Source organism: Scyliorhinus canicula, chromosome 1 (genome assembly GCF_902713615.1).
Source record: "Scyliorhinus canicula chromosome 1, sScyCan1.1, whole genome shotgun sequence".
Lineage (NCBI taxonomy): Eukaryota > Metazoa > Chordata > Chondrichthyes > Carcharhiniformes > Scyliorhinidae > Scyliorhinus > Scyliorhinus canicula.
In genome coordinates this window covers 255,093,559-255,109,421 of record NC_052146.1, presented here as the reverse complement: position 1 = coordinate 255,109,421, position 15,863 = coordinate 255,093,559, and the positions used below count along the sequence as shown (strand labels likewise).

General features: G+C 45.4%; 1 protein-coding gene across 7 annotated transcripts in view; it reads left to right on the top strand.

The window, feature by feature from the left end:
* The window catches only part of ush2a (Usher syndrome 2A (autosomal recessive, mild)), a 1,354,742-nt gene that overhangs the window by 160,952 nt on the left and 1,177,927 nt on the right, over positions 1 to 15,863 (top strand). For all 7 annotated transcript variants that reach the window (XR_005462328.1, XM_038811752.1, XM_038811743.1 and 4 more), the window contains exon 4: positions 3,115 to 3,250. Coding sequence is in view for 6 of the 7 variants with exons in the window: in XM_038811752.1 (XP_038667680.1) it covers positions 3,115 to 3,250 (136 nt within the window). In the remaining variant the exon portion in view is untranslated. The remainder of the gene's footprint in view (positions 1 to 3,114; positions 3,251 to 15,863) is intronic.

The window sequence follows — 15,863 nt, the reverse complement described above, 5'->3', positions numbered from 1 at the left end:
AGGGCTCTTCCAGGTGCCAGTGGGGACCTGTCAGGGATCTCGCAGATTTTAGGGCACAGGTGCATTTGCGCCATCGCGGAAGCCCTGTATGCCTGCTCAGCCCAATATATCAGCTGCAATGTGGACCGAGTTCACCAGGATGCCCGGGCAGCGGGGTTCTCCGCTATCACCAGGGTGCCCTCGGTCTAGGGGGTGATCGATGTGATGCATATCTCCTTACAAGCACTGGCTCATGAGGGGGTGTTCTTCACAAACCAAAAGGGATACCCGGGCAGTGTACACGACACCTTCATCCTGACACACTCGATGGTTCCCAACACTTTTGAGGCTATCCCCCGGGTGAGGGGTTGGCTTTTGGATGATAGCGGCTATCTGCTGCGGCCTATCCGGAGACCAGAGACCAATGCGGACACCCGCTACAACGACGTCCATGCCGCGGCCAGGGCTGTGATCGAACGGTGCATCGTCATCCTGAAGATGCGGTTCAGGTGCCTGGATTGCTCGGGACGGGCCCTCCAGTATGCTGGAGGAGCAGAATGAACTCCAGGCCCCGTCCAATGAGATGGATGGACAGGGCACGGGACCTGGGCAGGCACAGGAGACTGCACAACATGTGAGTCAGGGCGGACATGCACAGAACTCTTTAGTCGCCTCGTGGTTCGCAGACTAGCATGCCTAGCTGATGCCCACATGAACAACACGTATTTAACTTTCTGGCCTTACGGGTCCGAACGCTACATCTATGTGGATTAGGGGTGGAGGCACCCTGCTGCAATTCTCACCCTGTGACCTAGGTCCCCTTTGGCGGCTGTCCTCTGGAGCAATGTCCTCCTGGCTTGGACAAGCATCACTCAGGCGTCCCACGTGATATGGTGCCACCCTGTTCTGTTTGTTACCCATCAGATGCACCAGGGACAAGAGTGTGGGAGTCCGAGGCTCTGTGGTGTTCCGACCCAAGCGGGAGTCACCAGGCTGCACCCCATCACCTCCTCCTCTCTCTGGGTGCCTGATGGCTCCGGTTTATTTCTTGAGATTGGGTTGCGGCCAGAGTGAGCTCCAAGGGCCTCCCCGTCACCTGGCGCTGCCAGTTCTGGAGGCACGCTCTCATCTCGACCAGGGTCTCAATGCTCGCGGCCATGGAACACAGGGAATGGGCCACCTCACTCTTGGATGGTGCCGTGTCCCTCTGTGACTGTGCCAGGTCCCTCTGTGACCCATTCAGTCAGCCAGTACCCAGGCAACGCCATTGACGCCTACAGCCATGACCCATTGTGACTGGGCCAATCTCTGTAGCGCTGCTGCAATGTCCAGGTGGCTCTGGTACATGACTGCCTGTGACAGGGCAGCCCTTTACTGTGCCTCAGCCACGGCTTGCACAGAATGCCCCAGGCCTTGGACATCCTGACTCATGGTTGATGCTTTCGCCATGGCCTTCCACCATGGCCACCACCCATGCAGTGACTGGATAGCACGCATGGTTGGCACCGCCTCCTGCTCCTGGTGGGTTGGGGGTGCTGGGGTGCTGAGGTTGTGGTTGTGGTCAGGAGGCGTGGTGGTGTGATGGAGGTGGGGGTTTGATGGGGGGGTGATGTGGGGGGGGGGGTGACATTCATGCCATAGGAAACCACAACTCAGTGGGGACTCATTGGTTCCCCGATGACGACCTCCGCCTCTGCAACTGCCCTCTTATCGGGCCCACCGACCAGGTCCAGTGTCCACCACTCCATGGCGGGGAGGAGTCCCAGATCCGGCGGACCCCTGCAGTCTTCTCTCGCTACGGGTTATGCGCCACCTTTTCCTGGGAGGGGTAAACAGAAAATGCAATGTTAGGCAGTTGGACATGAGTAGCACAAGGGGTGGGCAGCGGGTGACCTTTGTGAACAGGGCATCCGGCCTTGGTGGGCGATATGGGTGCTGGCATATGCCGCAGGGTGGGGTGTGAGCAGATTGCAGGCGGCGGGGCTCGGACGCCCTCTGGATGGGTGGTTATGGTGTGTGGGTCAGGGGTTGGTGACAGGGGCATGGTGCTGGCTACTCAACCTGGCCGCCCTGAGGAGGTGTGAAGCTTCTTTTGACACTGTTGGCTGGTCCTGGTGGTGGGGTCCACAGCGCTCATGGCCTTTTGTCACCTCTGCCCAGGTCTAGTGTATGGTGGCAGGTGGCAACCTCCTTTCCACTCCAGGGAACAGGGCGCCCCGACTCGCCATAGAGTCCAGCAGGCTCTCTTGTTCTGCATCTGCAGCGGTGCTGCTGTCCGGGCTGCCAACTTCTTGGCTGGAATGAGTGTGTATGGGGAGTGGAGTTCTTATGTGCAGCTGTAGCTTGTCAGCCTCTCAAATGCCAATCATGACCCCGGTGAATCAAACACTGTCTTCATTGCAATTGCTCTACTTCCATGTGGCACTGGTGCTAGCCAATTAACGGATTCTGAATTACACGGGACCAGTGCCGATTCCATGGTCGTAGAACATCACTGAATAGGTGGCATGGTAGCACAGTGGTTAGCACATCGTCAAGGTGCCAGATTTGATTCCCGCTTGGGTCACTGACTGTGCGGAGTCGGCACGTTTTCCCCGTGTCTGCATGGGTTTTCTCCGGGTACTCCGGTTTCCTCCCACAAGTCCCGAAAGACGTGCTTGTTAGATGAATTATCATAGAATCATAGAATTCACAGTGCAGAACGAGGCCATTCAACCCATCGAGTCTGCACCGAGCCCTTGAAAAGAGCACCCTACCTAAACCCACACCTCTACCCTCTCCCTGTAACCCAGTAACCCCACCTGAGCATTTTTTTGGACACTAAGGGCAATTTGGCATGGCCAATCCACCTTCCCCGCACATCTTTTTGACTGTGGGAAGGAACCGGAGCACCCGGGGTTCTCCCTCTGTATACCCTAACAGACGCCAGAGTGTGGCGACAAGGGGATTTTCACAGCAACCTCATTGCAGTGTTAATGTAAGCCTACTTGTGACAATCATAAAGATTGTTATTCGATTATTATTCTGTCCCGGTGGCAACACCTTAGTCTCAGAAACGGAGAATCCAGCCCAACATTTATTTCATACACGGGTGGAAGATTGACTAACCCTTTGTATTGATTTGTTTTATTGCAGACACAGAACATTCGAGTCAGTTTCTTCATAAATGGCTTAGAGGAAGACAACACTGCTTTCGATACTCAGCTTCTCACTGAACAAATTTCAGATGCAACCGCCAATGCTGTTATACGGATTGGACAAAGTCTGAATGGTGAGACTGCAATAAGCTTTAAAAACTGAAGTTAACCTTACATTTCCATTCGTCATTATAGCTGCTGAATCTATTCACATATATCAGTGGCAGATTTACAAACTTATGTGGTCAGAGCCATGCCCCGTATAACAACATCACAGTTTCCTGTTGTTCAAAATGCACTTCAATGCCTAATAGAAGTTGTGAAAAAGTTAAGGTTGAATTGGGTCTTTGAAACATCCAACACTTATAAAAATTCTAACCCTGATAACTGATTTTGAATTGACTATGGAGTACAGTTACTATTTAAGAAGAGCTACTTTCAAATTAATGAATCTGACAAGATTTAATTATCATTTTGTAATAAAACTGTGACATGGAAACTTACACCTTAACTGTTGACTTTAATGCAATGATAATTCAAGATGCTCACAATTGAGGGACACTAAAACTACCAGTAATCAGACTGGACTCATGGTCTGAGTAATACAAGTACATTGAAGATGGATGGTTCTGTGATTTTTATTTCATAATTATTCCTGTACTCTGACCTTCTTGTTACTTGTGTGGCCCAATTGATGTTATTTCACTTTATTAGAAAGAGACAGGATCAACAGAAATGTGCAGTTATGTCCTGGCTGCTTTGGGAAGCGTAGATTTCAGAAAGTTTTCTTGAAAGTGAGGGACATCCCTCCATATTATACTGCTTAAATGTAATTATTTTACATCCATGATCTAATAAATGCAAGTTTAAAAAAATATATATTTAGACTTCCCCACTACCTCAGTTGTACAACGTCCTACCTAGGATATCTGACCATTTATATTTCATAGGTTTGGACAGTCAGAGACTCACGCTTAAGTGGAACAATGTGATCTTTGAGTACTGCTCTACCTGTTTTTGCATTTGCCTGAAGCAGACATTAAGCTGCTTGAATATGCTAATCCTCGTTCAAATGCCTCTTTAGGACCATACTCCCAAAGCCAACATAAACTACTCTCAAAGCCAATATAAACTGACTGAACATTGAATTTTCATAGAATTTACAGTGCAGAAGGAGGCCATACGGCCCATCGAGTCTGCACCGGCTCTTGGAAAGAGCACCCTACTCAAGGTCAACACCGCCACCCTATCCCCATAACCTAGTAACCCCACCCAACACTAAGGGCAATTTTGGACACAAAGGGCAATTTATCATGGCCAATCCACCTAACCTGCACATCTTTGTACTGTGGGAGGAAACCGGAGCACCCAGAGGAAACCCACGCACACACGGGGAGGATGTGCAGACTCCGCACAGTGACCCAAGCCGGAATCGAACCTGGGATCCTGGAGCTGTGAAGCAGTTGTGCTATCCACAATGCTACCGTGCTGCCCCGTACTGTGCATGCCTACATTTGCCTAGTCAATAGTCCTTGAAAGAGACTGCTAGCTGTCAACTAAAAGGTAAGTAATTTATTATGTGGAGCTTTCCTTCTGCTCGTCTGGGCTGATCGGCAGCCCCCATCGCCCCAAGAATCTGCCTATGGGCTGCTTTGGATTTGAGCCGGACATGATTGCTGAGGTCACAACATTGAGTCACATTGGGATGCTTGTTTAGTGGTGTATCATACTGGTTTTACGTTGATGAGGTCAGCGACCCAATTTTCAATAAGTTTCAGGCTGTTGTCCTTGGGTAAGATTTTAAAGCGTAAAACATGATTTGCTCTGCTTCCTGGCATTAACTAAATTTCTTTACCAGAGAGAGAGATTGGGGTCAGAGAAAGGCTGGGGAGAGAAATCATGAGAGTGAAAGAAAGGGTAAAGAGATTTGAGTTCAGATATTAAATCAGGGTGGGAGTTGTGTACCAAACTGCCCTAACCTTGGCAGTGTGAGGCCCAGGAGATTTTAACTTCCTGGTTTCATCGGCACAGTTTTAGTCATATTACTGCTTGAAACTAATTGCAAGTGACAATTATTAGCTGATGTGCAGAAGCTCAATGTTGGATGGCAGGAGGTTGCCTTTAGGGACCAAAGGAATGCTTCCTGGCACTCATGTCATTTGGAGCAAGTAAACATTGAGGCCAAAGAAGCCTTGATTTTTATTGTGTGTACCTGGAGAAGCACTCTTGCTCTTAGTGGCCCCCTGAGAAATGTCTGAAAAAGCAAAAGTTAAAAGATTTACCTTTCTCAGAGTCTTCCAGCTACAGGTTCTCTTCCAGCTTGGTGGCTCTGATGAGAAAGCTATAATTGCTTCCCCTCTCAGACCCAGTCAGGCTTTGATGATTTTAGCTGGCCACTGGTTTTACCTGGCCACCTGCCAAATGGGCAGGGTTAAAATAGTTTCTTTAATATTATCATCAGCTTATCTTTATCCAGCTCAATTTTTAAGTTCACTATTTATTAACTTGTGGTTTGTTAATTGTTTGAAAAGTAATTAGAGATTTTCAACACCCGTGACACATAATTGCGAACACCACTGAGAGAGACTGAGATAGGTAGATAGAAAATAAAGACATGCAAGCGTTTTCGCCATTCTAATTGTTTTCTTTTTAAAGTAAGATGAATCTTTAAACCTCTAATATAGAAACAATTAGAAAAAGAGAGGGGGGAGGAAAGCCTTTTTTTATTTGTTCATGGGATGTGGGCGTCGCTGGCTAGAACAACATTTATTGTCCATCCCTAATTCCCCTTGGGAAGGTGTTGGTGAGCTACTTTCTTGAATTGTTGTAGTCCATCTGCTATAGGTACACCCGCAGTGCTGTTAGGGAGGGAGTTCCAGAATTTTGACCCAGCGACAGTGAAGGAACGGCAATATATTTCCAAGTCAGGGTGGTGAGTGACCAGGAGGGGAATTTCCAGGTGGTGGGGTTCCCACGCATCTGCTGCCCTTATCCCTCTGGATGGTAGTAGTTGTGGGTTTGGGAGGTGCTTCCTAAAGAACCTTGGTGAGTTCCTGCAGTGCATCTTGTAGAAGGTACACATTGGTGCCACTGTGCCTCAGTGGTGAAGGGAGTGGATGCTTGTGGATGGGGTGCTAATCAAATGGGCTGCTTTGTCCTGGATAGTGTCAAACCTCTTGAGTATTGTTGGAGAGTATTCCATTCTACTCCTGACTTATGCCTTGTAGTTGTGGACAGGCATTGGGGAGTCAGGAAGCGAGTTACTCAGTGTAGGTTACCTGGCATCTGACCTGCTTTTGTGCCACAGTATTTATCTGGGTAGTCTAGTTCAGTTTCTGGTCAATGACAACCACCAGGATATTGATAGTTAGATGATGAGTCGGCGTGTAGCTTATCTCCATAAGTGGGAGTAAAGGAGATGGGTAAAATTGAAGGGTTAGGTGAACAACAACAGACAAAGGGGAAGGAGTGATATAGAGGTTGAACAGGTAGTTCAAAGAGGAAGAGATAGGGATAGTGAGTGGGTAATTGGAAGAATAAGGAATGTGGGGAGGTGAAGGAGTAGAGGATGTAATGGGAGTCAGGAGTAGCATATCCTGGGGAAGGCATTGGGGAGTTACCAAGGGCTGTAATTTACTAGAACCCCATCCCAAATGTAGGCTGCAGCCATGGGTCCTCCTACTCCACCCCATTATGCATTGTAACTTACCCACTTCATGCAAAAGAAAAAAAGCAAAAAGATAAATACAAGAAAAGGAGCAGAAGATGATAAAGAAAGAACTAAAAGTAAATGTTAGCAATAAAGAAGCAAATGATAAGACAAGGGTCTGGCTTTTTGTCTGCATGTTGGGTGTGCAGAGTTGGGAGAATTCCCGGCTCCACGAACCTGACTTTTAAAAATGCCTGATTTTCAGTCCGAGGGAGGGACAGGGGAAGGGGTGAGAGGGGGGTGCGGGTTTTATAATAGAGTTGAGATGAGAAAGACCATAAGTAGTGAAGGACCTGAGATGGGCCTGTGCAGATTGAGTGACACAGTTCCATATAAAAAGTGGATTTTCAGAAAGGCCCACTTGAGTTCCTGTGCCTTGGAGGAGCCATTATTTCCTTGTAATGTACAGGGGTGGATTTACGTTGAATTACACTATGCCGTGGCACAGGTCCCCCAACTGGTAGGGCGCCCCACAAATGAACGAGTTTCAAAACATTCCCTGCTGCATTCATAAAGATACCCTTCACTGGAATTGCATTAATTTAACTGATCCTAAATGCAATATTCAAACCATGTAATTGATCATTTATAATTGGTTGGATATGGTCGCAGCATGCTGGTTTACAGAGGTCATATAACTACTTTAACATTTAATGCTTCAAGACTCTATTGTGCGGGGAGAAAGGTAATGAGAGAAAGGGTTTGCAGCGCTAGCCATGGTGCTGAATCCAACAGCGCTCATCAGAACCATCAAGTTGCCATAACTATCTGAGCTCCAGTGATAATTTGTGTTGCTTTTGTCACAACACCCTGGGCTATTGCACGGTCAATTCCAGCCCCACTAGATTTGAAGTCTCAACACTAGTAAAATTAGATGTTAATTTAAAATACCTGAGGACCTTGGCTGAGCCCAATAAACTGCAGTCACCAGGTTTGTAAATTTAGCACAAATAACCTTTTATTATTTAACAGTAATATAATTAAACTGATAAAAATGCAACTGACTACCTAATACCCCTAACCCAACCCCCCTTTCCACCTTGTCCCACTCTATATACACATACAAACATAGACAGAAAACAGAGGGAAAGAAAAATTATGATAAAGTAAAAGGTATAAAAGATCTCCCCTGTATTACGACGGTTTTCAGTTAAAGTCTTTTAGGAGTTTAAGATTTTGCTTTGATGCTTCTTCCTTCTAAGCTTGAGAGGGTTTTCTCTAGCAAGTCTGTCTACTTTCTTTGTAGATTCTATATCATTTCAACTATATAGTAAAGATGTGCTAGGAAATTACTGGCGATAGAACAATAAAAGTATTTTACTTCAGCAGAGATATAGAGAGAGAGAGTCCCTTTTTTGTTCCAGGCCGAATCACTTCTGATCAGCTCTCTCAGAAGCATCTGCAGGAACCAATCACTGACAGTTGTTAGCCAGAACAGTGCCTGACCAACCCACTGTTTGTCAGCCAGCCATTCAAACCGACTTCCACCAAAGCTGGTTCTTAAGATTCCCTCAGCATCGATGAGTCTGTTTTCTCCTCTCCAAAAACAAATCCTGTTTGGACAGGATTTGTCTGGACGAGCATTGTCTGGATTAGCAGGCTGCCTCAGCTTCAAGTCCTTTGATTAAAGTTGCATTCCAATTATGAGTCCATGGACCAAAAATAATAAAATAAAACAGAAGAAATGGGAATAAAAGGAAATTAAAGGGAAGGACTCAACACTTTGATGAATGCACAGTCTAATTATTTTTCAAACTTTTCATTAATATCGACTGAGACTTACAGCAGCACGGCAGTGCAGTGGTTAGCACTGCTGCCTCACACCACCGAGTACCCAGATTCGATCCCAGCCCTGGGTCACTGTCTGGGTGGAATTTGCACATTCTCCCTGTGTCTGTTTCCGTCTCACCCCCACAACCCACAGATGTGCAGCACAGGTGGATTGGCCAGACTAAATTGCCCCTTAAATGGAAAAAAAAAAATTAGGTACTCTATGTTTTTGACAAAAATATCGACTGAGACCTCCAAAGCTTTCAGGAATTGGGGTGTGCACACACACAGGCATGTACACATGGAATATCTCTTGAAATCCAGAGGCGCGCCAAGTAACTTTCACTGTAATAAGCTGGTGATACTTATTAAGAGACACCATTTTGGTGATTATCACCATCATAAAAATGCAGAATGAATGACTATTAGTTTGTATTATTAGTTTGGTGGCTCTTAGCTCCAAGGGATACTTAATGCCATGACATGCCAGTGCATAAACCCTTTACGTGATACCTAGCCTATTAACTATCTTGGATAAAAATTTATGTTACACGCATTCATTATTGATATTTTAAATTACAATATTAACACATTCCTGATCTCACATTTTCTTCAGCTTGTTTGGATCAATTTAAGTTCTGCAAGTCTTACATATTAGCATTGTTCTCTGCTGACCTTTGATACATTATTTTGAACAAAATTTATAATTTGCGTGTAGCTCAATATTTCACGATGCTTTATAATAGCTTGAATTCTTCCCAGGATTAACAACAAGCTTTGTGTCAACTCCAAATACCATTTTACCATATCCTGCAGAATTCACACAGTAGTGTATCACTTTACAAGAACTCCGTGTAGTGCTGATCCCAACGTACCACTACTATTAGCATTCCTTTATTCACATTGTTATTTCAAGTACTTAAAATAACTAAGCAATTCAATTGGTCTATCTTCATCTAGATTATTCTTTTAAAAAAAAATAAATTTAGAGTACCCGATTCATTTTTTCCAATTAAGGGGCAATTTAGCATGGTCAATCCACCTACCCTGCACATATTTGGGTTGTGAGAACGAAACCCATGCAAACACAGGGGGAATGTGCAAACTTCACAGACAGTGACCCAGAGCGGGATCGAGCCTGGGCGCCATGAGGCAACTGGGCTAACCCACTGCGCCACTGTGCTGCCCCTTTCTTCTAGATCATTCATGATAATACTTTAATTTCTTTCAATCAGATTTGTGATATCATTCTTTCAAAATGCAACGCTTACTGTGTTTCATGATTACTTTGGTCCCATTTCCAAAAATAAGCCTGTAGCCGCTGTCCCTCACACAGTCCTAAACAGCCAAATAAAAACCTACTGAATTAATTACTGTTCTTTGTCTATCTTACCTGAACCCTAAATGCAACTTAACTGCACAGGCACACATATTGTCTCAGAGGTAAGTTTATATGCATTTCTTCCTATCGATCACTCTTTTTGTCTGACAGTCCATTTATCCTAACCATGTATTTATTCCATTATTTCTATCCATCTATCTTCCCGATTATAGCAAGAAGAACCTAGTGCTCCTGGCATGGCATAGCCAGACATACACACGCATACACACATACTCAGCACTCATTCACGCACACATAGTTGATCAAGTGTTTCTGTTTGGAAAAAATTGATGATTGCAGTTTAACTTTTGTAGCTAACATTTGAAATAGTTTATCTCTTATGTTCTGTAATCATCAGATTGTTCTCCCAGATCTTTCAAAAAAGCCTTCAATTATATTGCTCAAAAACCTGAAAAACCTTAAAAGAATGTTTTTCTCAGATTTGTAGTAATCCTTCTGAACTCAACTTTATTGTTCAAATCTGTCCATATGCTGACCCCATCTCAACTATATAGCCTATTTGAGCCCCACACCACTCCAAGAGTTCTGGGTTCCTCCAATTCAGTCTTCCTTAGCATCCCTGCTACCCCAGATTTTCATTGTCTACCATCACATTATCTGACATTTTCCCAAAGGAAAGTTATTCATGGTAATTGTTCAATCTTAATATTAATTTTAGGTTAATATTGTGCATAATGGCAAACAATTCAGTGCATTATTCAGAACCACCCTACCTAACACATGAATGATCATATCCATCTTTATCATAATTAGCACAGATGTTCCAATATTAAGGCTTACTTAGATGTAAAGAGGAATTATTTTGTACATTTTACCAGCACCAGGAAAATATATGAAAGTAAATAGATAGTCTGTGGTTACTAATGAATACTTATGTGATACAGGCATGTTTTTACAAGTGAAGAAGCACTGAACAATTTGTGTATTTACTTGGCTTTGGCCTTCGGGTCCCAGGGACGAAAATTAAGTTGAGCACAGGGCCCCACTAACTGTACATCCACCACTGGTCAGGTGATTGTGAACTATGTTCAACTTTAGCTGCACCCGAATGACCCATCATGGGCTTTCCCCAGTGGGTGAATGTCAGTGTTACTGCCTATTCAATGTGTGCTCTTCTGAAGCACTGAAAGCATGGAGTGAATTCTCAAGACACAGCCATGGAGAAGGTATTATCTTGCCACCAAAACCTGGTACAGATATTCCGAAGTGATGTAGTTAGTTGTCAAGACTCAATTAATGCATAATGAACAGTTCCATGGTCATTCACTTGATCTCTTACCACCCATCTATCAGGATGTGTCTGCATTGTAGACCCTTGACCAGGTCCTTCACATCTGCACACTGTTAAGGCTTAACAGTCTGACTGAGAGGGAGGAAACCAGTAGGGCTGTGAATGATCCCGGAGCACAGCATGCTACCTTGGATTGACAGTCACAGCATCCATGGCACCAGGCACTTTTACAGAGCCATTCTCTCCAGCATATCATTAACAATAATCATTGATAATATGATTAAAATGCTTAGTTCATGTAAGCACATAAAATTTAATGAGAACACTGTAATCTGAATGGCTCATGACTCTTTTCACCGTACATTTTATTGATAGAATGCCACACAGAGGAGACACATGGGAAAGGTAGAGTTAGCTGCTCCACAGCTTTCTGATCAGGACCTTGCAGTATTAGTGGAAATGGTTGAAAAAAGAAGATCCGCCCTGTACCCTGTGATGTGTTATCTGTGTTGGTCTAACATTGACTGCAACTGGATGCAGTAAAATGAGAAACAGGCTTCCGGCACAGAGGATGGTCCGACACTGTTTTATTGAACCTGTAGATTGCTGTACATAATCTGCTGTGGGTTGACACTCTATTAACCTAACTGATAACCTCCTACTGGCTTGACCAGACTAGCTCTCTATCACATGGTGATGATGTTCATTGGCCTGTGCACTGCGACTATCTCCCTAGCTGTGCCCTTTGAGAGAGAGAGAGCCTTAATGCCCTGTGGGCTTTATAGTGGTGGTGTCCTGTCTGGTGATTGGTTGTTCTGTGTCGTGTGTGTTCATTGGTTATCCTGTGTGTCAATCACTAACTGTCTGCATCTCATGATATACATGAGTGGATATTATGACACCCTGCTGGCCACCAGAATCCACCTACAATAACTAAGAGGCCCTGGATATGAAATGCAGCTGCGCTGAGCACAATAGGAGAGTACAAGCATTCCTGGATTTAGTGCCAGAAAAGATTCAGTAACCTGCTGCATTCCAGCAGGGTGAGCTTGGTCCAAGCAGCTAAGGTGTGAGATCTGACATGTACCTCTGTTTCAGCACTGAGGCTTCTCTGTGTAAATATCTCATGTAGGTTCGCACAGAATACACGTGAATGAGCACTGTGATGCACAGGTACAGTGAAGAGAAATGTCCCTGAATATACAATAACGCAGAGTAATGTAAAGTCATGTTGTCATTGCAGTTTGAAAGGGCGAAGAATACGAAGGAGATGATCTGGACTATGGATGGGTCAGCTTTGCTGAGTCCCATTCAGACAGTTGAACAGATGGCCATGCAGATTTCCAGGGTGCCTGCACATGTCTGTTGGTGATGAGTGAATAGGGCTGGTTTAGCACAGTGGGCTAAATAGCTGGTTTCTAATGCAGACCAAGGCCAGCAGCACGGGTTCAATTCCCGTAACAGCCTCCCCGAACAGGCGCCGGAATGTGGCGACTGGGGGCTTTTCACAGTAACTTCATTTGAAGCCTACTTGTGACAATAAGCGATTTTCATTTCATTTCATTTCGATTGGCCAATAGTACGTAATAAAAGTGGTGTTGGAAGCACATTGGCACAATCTGGTAATGGTGGAGATCATGCTGTCACGTCACTTAGCACATGGAGACATTGCCATGAGAGGGAGTGCAGGATTGGGTTGCATCATACTGATAGAGCATGGTTGAATGCAATGGTATGCATCAGAGGTGCTTACTCAATGAGAAACGTTATATCTAAATGACTCATTTCATGTCTCACACAGATCCCAGCTCTGCTTGCTCACCTCCTCCTCCCCAGGTCAGATGATCTCTCCGGTATCAAGAGGAGGAGGAGACATCCAATGTCATAGTGTCACATCTTACTAACTCACATTCCACCAACTCGGATTCCAGCACATTGGAGGGATGTGGCGCATGTGTAGAGTCGATAGCATAGGGTGAGGGGCACAGCAGCAGAATGTAGGAGGGGGTGTCAGAATCAGAGACATCTGTGCACAGTACACTTTGGAGGAGGGAGAAAAGTCATGATGACACTCCAGTGGGCAGGAATGTGGAGCCTCAGGAGTCATCTTTGGGCCCCAAAATTTTCCCAGTCAGCAGCAAATGTGTGGACATCTACCAGAGTTCCCTGAGGAAGTGGGAGCTTTTGGACTGCGAATGGAGGATCATAGATCATAAATCATAGAATTTACAGTGCTGAAGGAGGCCATTCGACCCATCGAGTCTGCACCGTCTCTTGGAAAGAGCACCCTACCCAAGGTCCACACCTCCACCCTATCCCCATAACCCAGTAACCCCACCCAACACTAAGGGCAATTTTGGACACAAAGTGCAATTTAGCATGGCCAATCCACCTAACCTGCACATCTTTGGACTGTGGGAGGAAACCGGAGCACCCGGAGGAAACCCACGCACACACAGGGAGGATGTGCAGACTCCGCACAGACAGCGACCCAAGCCGGAATCGAACCTGGGACCCTGGAGCTGTGAAGCAATTGTGCTATCCACAATGCTACCGTGCTCTAAACCTCTAAACCTAAACCTAAACCTAACCCTATCCCTAATGCTAAACCTAACCCCATGAGCTTCGATGATGAGAGGCTGGCTACCCCGTAGAGAAAAAAATGTAGCAACACTCGGAGTGGGTGCAAAAGCAATGCCTCAGCAAGAAGGGATGTAGACTTTCCTTAGTAGTCTATGGACGGGATCTAATGGAAAGCTTTCTAAGTGTCATTTGTGGTGAGTTTCTCTGGGAGTTTCACCAGGCACTGCTGGCAAGTTACCCACCACTATGTAACCATACTTTGTCACTTTTGTGGGCCCTGGCGAGTTTCTCCCCGGTCAAGCCCACACTTTGGGTGGGATTTAATGGAAAAGTTTCTAGATGTGTGCACTTCGAAGCATTACCCCACAACCCCCTTCCCCCCCACCCGCCCAAGTGATGATGCCCCGCTATGGGCCCCCCTTTTCAGGCCTTCCCACGCACCCTTTCAGGCCCTCCTCACTTCCAGGATCCCCACCCTTCAGCGCCCCTCCAAAACCTTCCAGAGGTTCCTTCATACCCACCCTGCATTGCCTCACACTTCATACTTCCCTCCACCTCCTTTCATGGCATGGCCCCCAGAGAAACCCACCTTTAGACTTTTCAGTTTCCTCAGGACCTTCTCCTTCATGATGCTCAGTACTCTCACCTCTGATCCCTGATTCTCCTGACATTCTGGTATCCAACTGGTGTTTTCTATGGTGAAGACTGATGCAAAGTAACTATTGAGTTCCTCCCCCATTTCTTTGTTTCCTATTACTACTTCTCCAGCCTCATTTTCCAGTGATCCAATGTTCTTGCCTCTCTCTTACCTTTTATATATTGAAAAACTCTTGCTATCTTCTTTTATATTATGAGCTAGTTTACACTCATATTTCATCTCCCCTTTATTGCTTTTATAGTTGTCCTCTACACACTTTTAAAGGCTTTCCAATTCTCTGGATTCCCACTAAGCTTCCCTGGCTTGTACACTTTTTCTTTTGCTTTTAATGCCGTCCTTGATTTCTCTCATCAGCCATGGATGCTTCGTCCTCCCCTTAGCATGCTTCCTCCTCCTTGTTATGAATTTTTGTTGTGCCTCCCAAATAAGCTGCAAAATTCCTGCGATTGCTGTTCCACTGTCTTCCCTGCTCGGCTCCCCTTCCAATCAACTCTGGCCAGCTCCTCCCTCATGTCTTTGTAGTACCTTTAGTCAATTATAATACTGTTACATCTGATTACAGCTTCTTCCTCTCAAACTCCAGGGTAAATTCTATCATATTGTGGTCACTGCGCCCTCAGACTTCCTTCATCATAAGTTCCTTAATCAAGTCTGCCTCATTACACATCACTATTTCAAAGAAAGGATGAATTATCTTCATTGTCCTGGCCAATATTTTTCTTTCAAATAACATCACAGAAATAGATCATATGGTAATTGTCACATTGCTATTTGGAGGAAGTTGCAGTGCAAATTGGCTGCTGAATTCCCGACATTACAACAATGAAAGTGTCTCCTCTTCATTGGCTGTGAAGCGCTTTGAGACTTCCAGAGATCATGAAAGACACTAGATAAACAAAACTTATTTTATTGAAAGATTATCAAAAATATTATGGATTTTTAAGGGAGTCAGAAGAGTTGGTTGGTCCATCCAGGAAAAGGTCTGTTTCAGTGAGGGGTCCATATTTGGTGACCCTTTTGGGCTTTAGTATTACTTGGAAATGAGGCAACAGGCAGCAGAGGAGGGAAGCACTGTGCAAATGGAGTGGGAGAATGGTCCTAACCTCGGAGGATTTCTAAGGAGCATATTTTCTCCTTCCATCTCAGCCGTAAATAGCAGGATGGATTGCCGACGCCGAAATCGCATTTGGCGATTGGCCGGAGAATCCGGTTTGTCGCCGAAATCGGGGGCAGAGCTGTTTTTCTGGTGCTCCGCCCCCTCCAAAATGGCATCATCGCTGAGTATGCTGTACGCTGTTGGGACGGCCTCAGGAAATCACTTGAAGGCTAACCCACAATGCTCCGCCCCAATGGGCCGACTTCCTGACGGCGTGGATCACTTGTGGTCTGAGGTT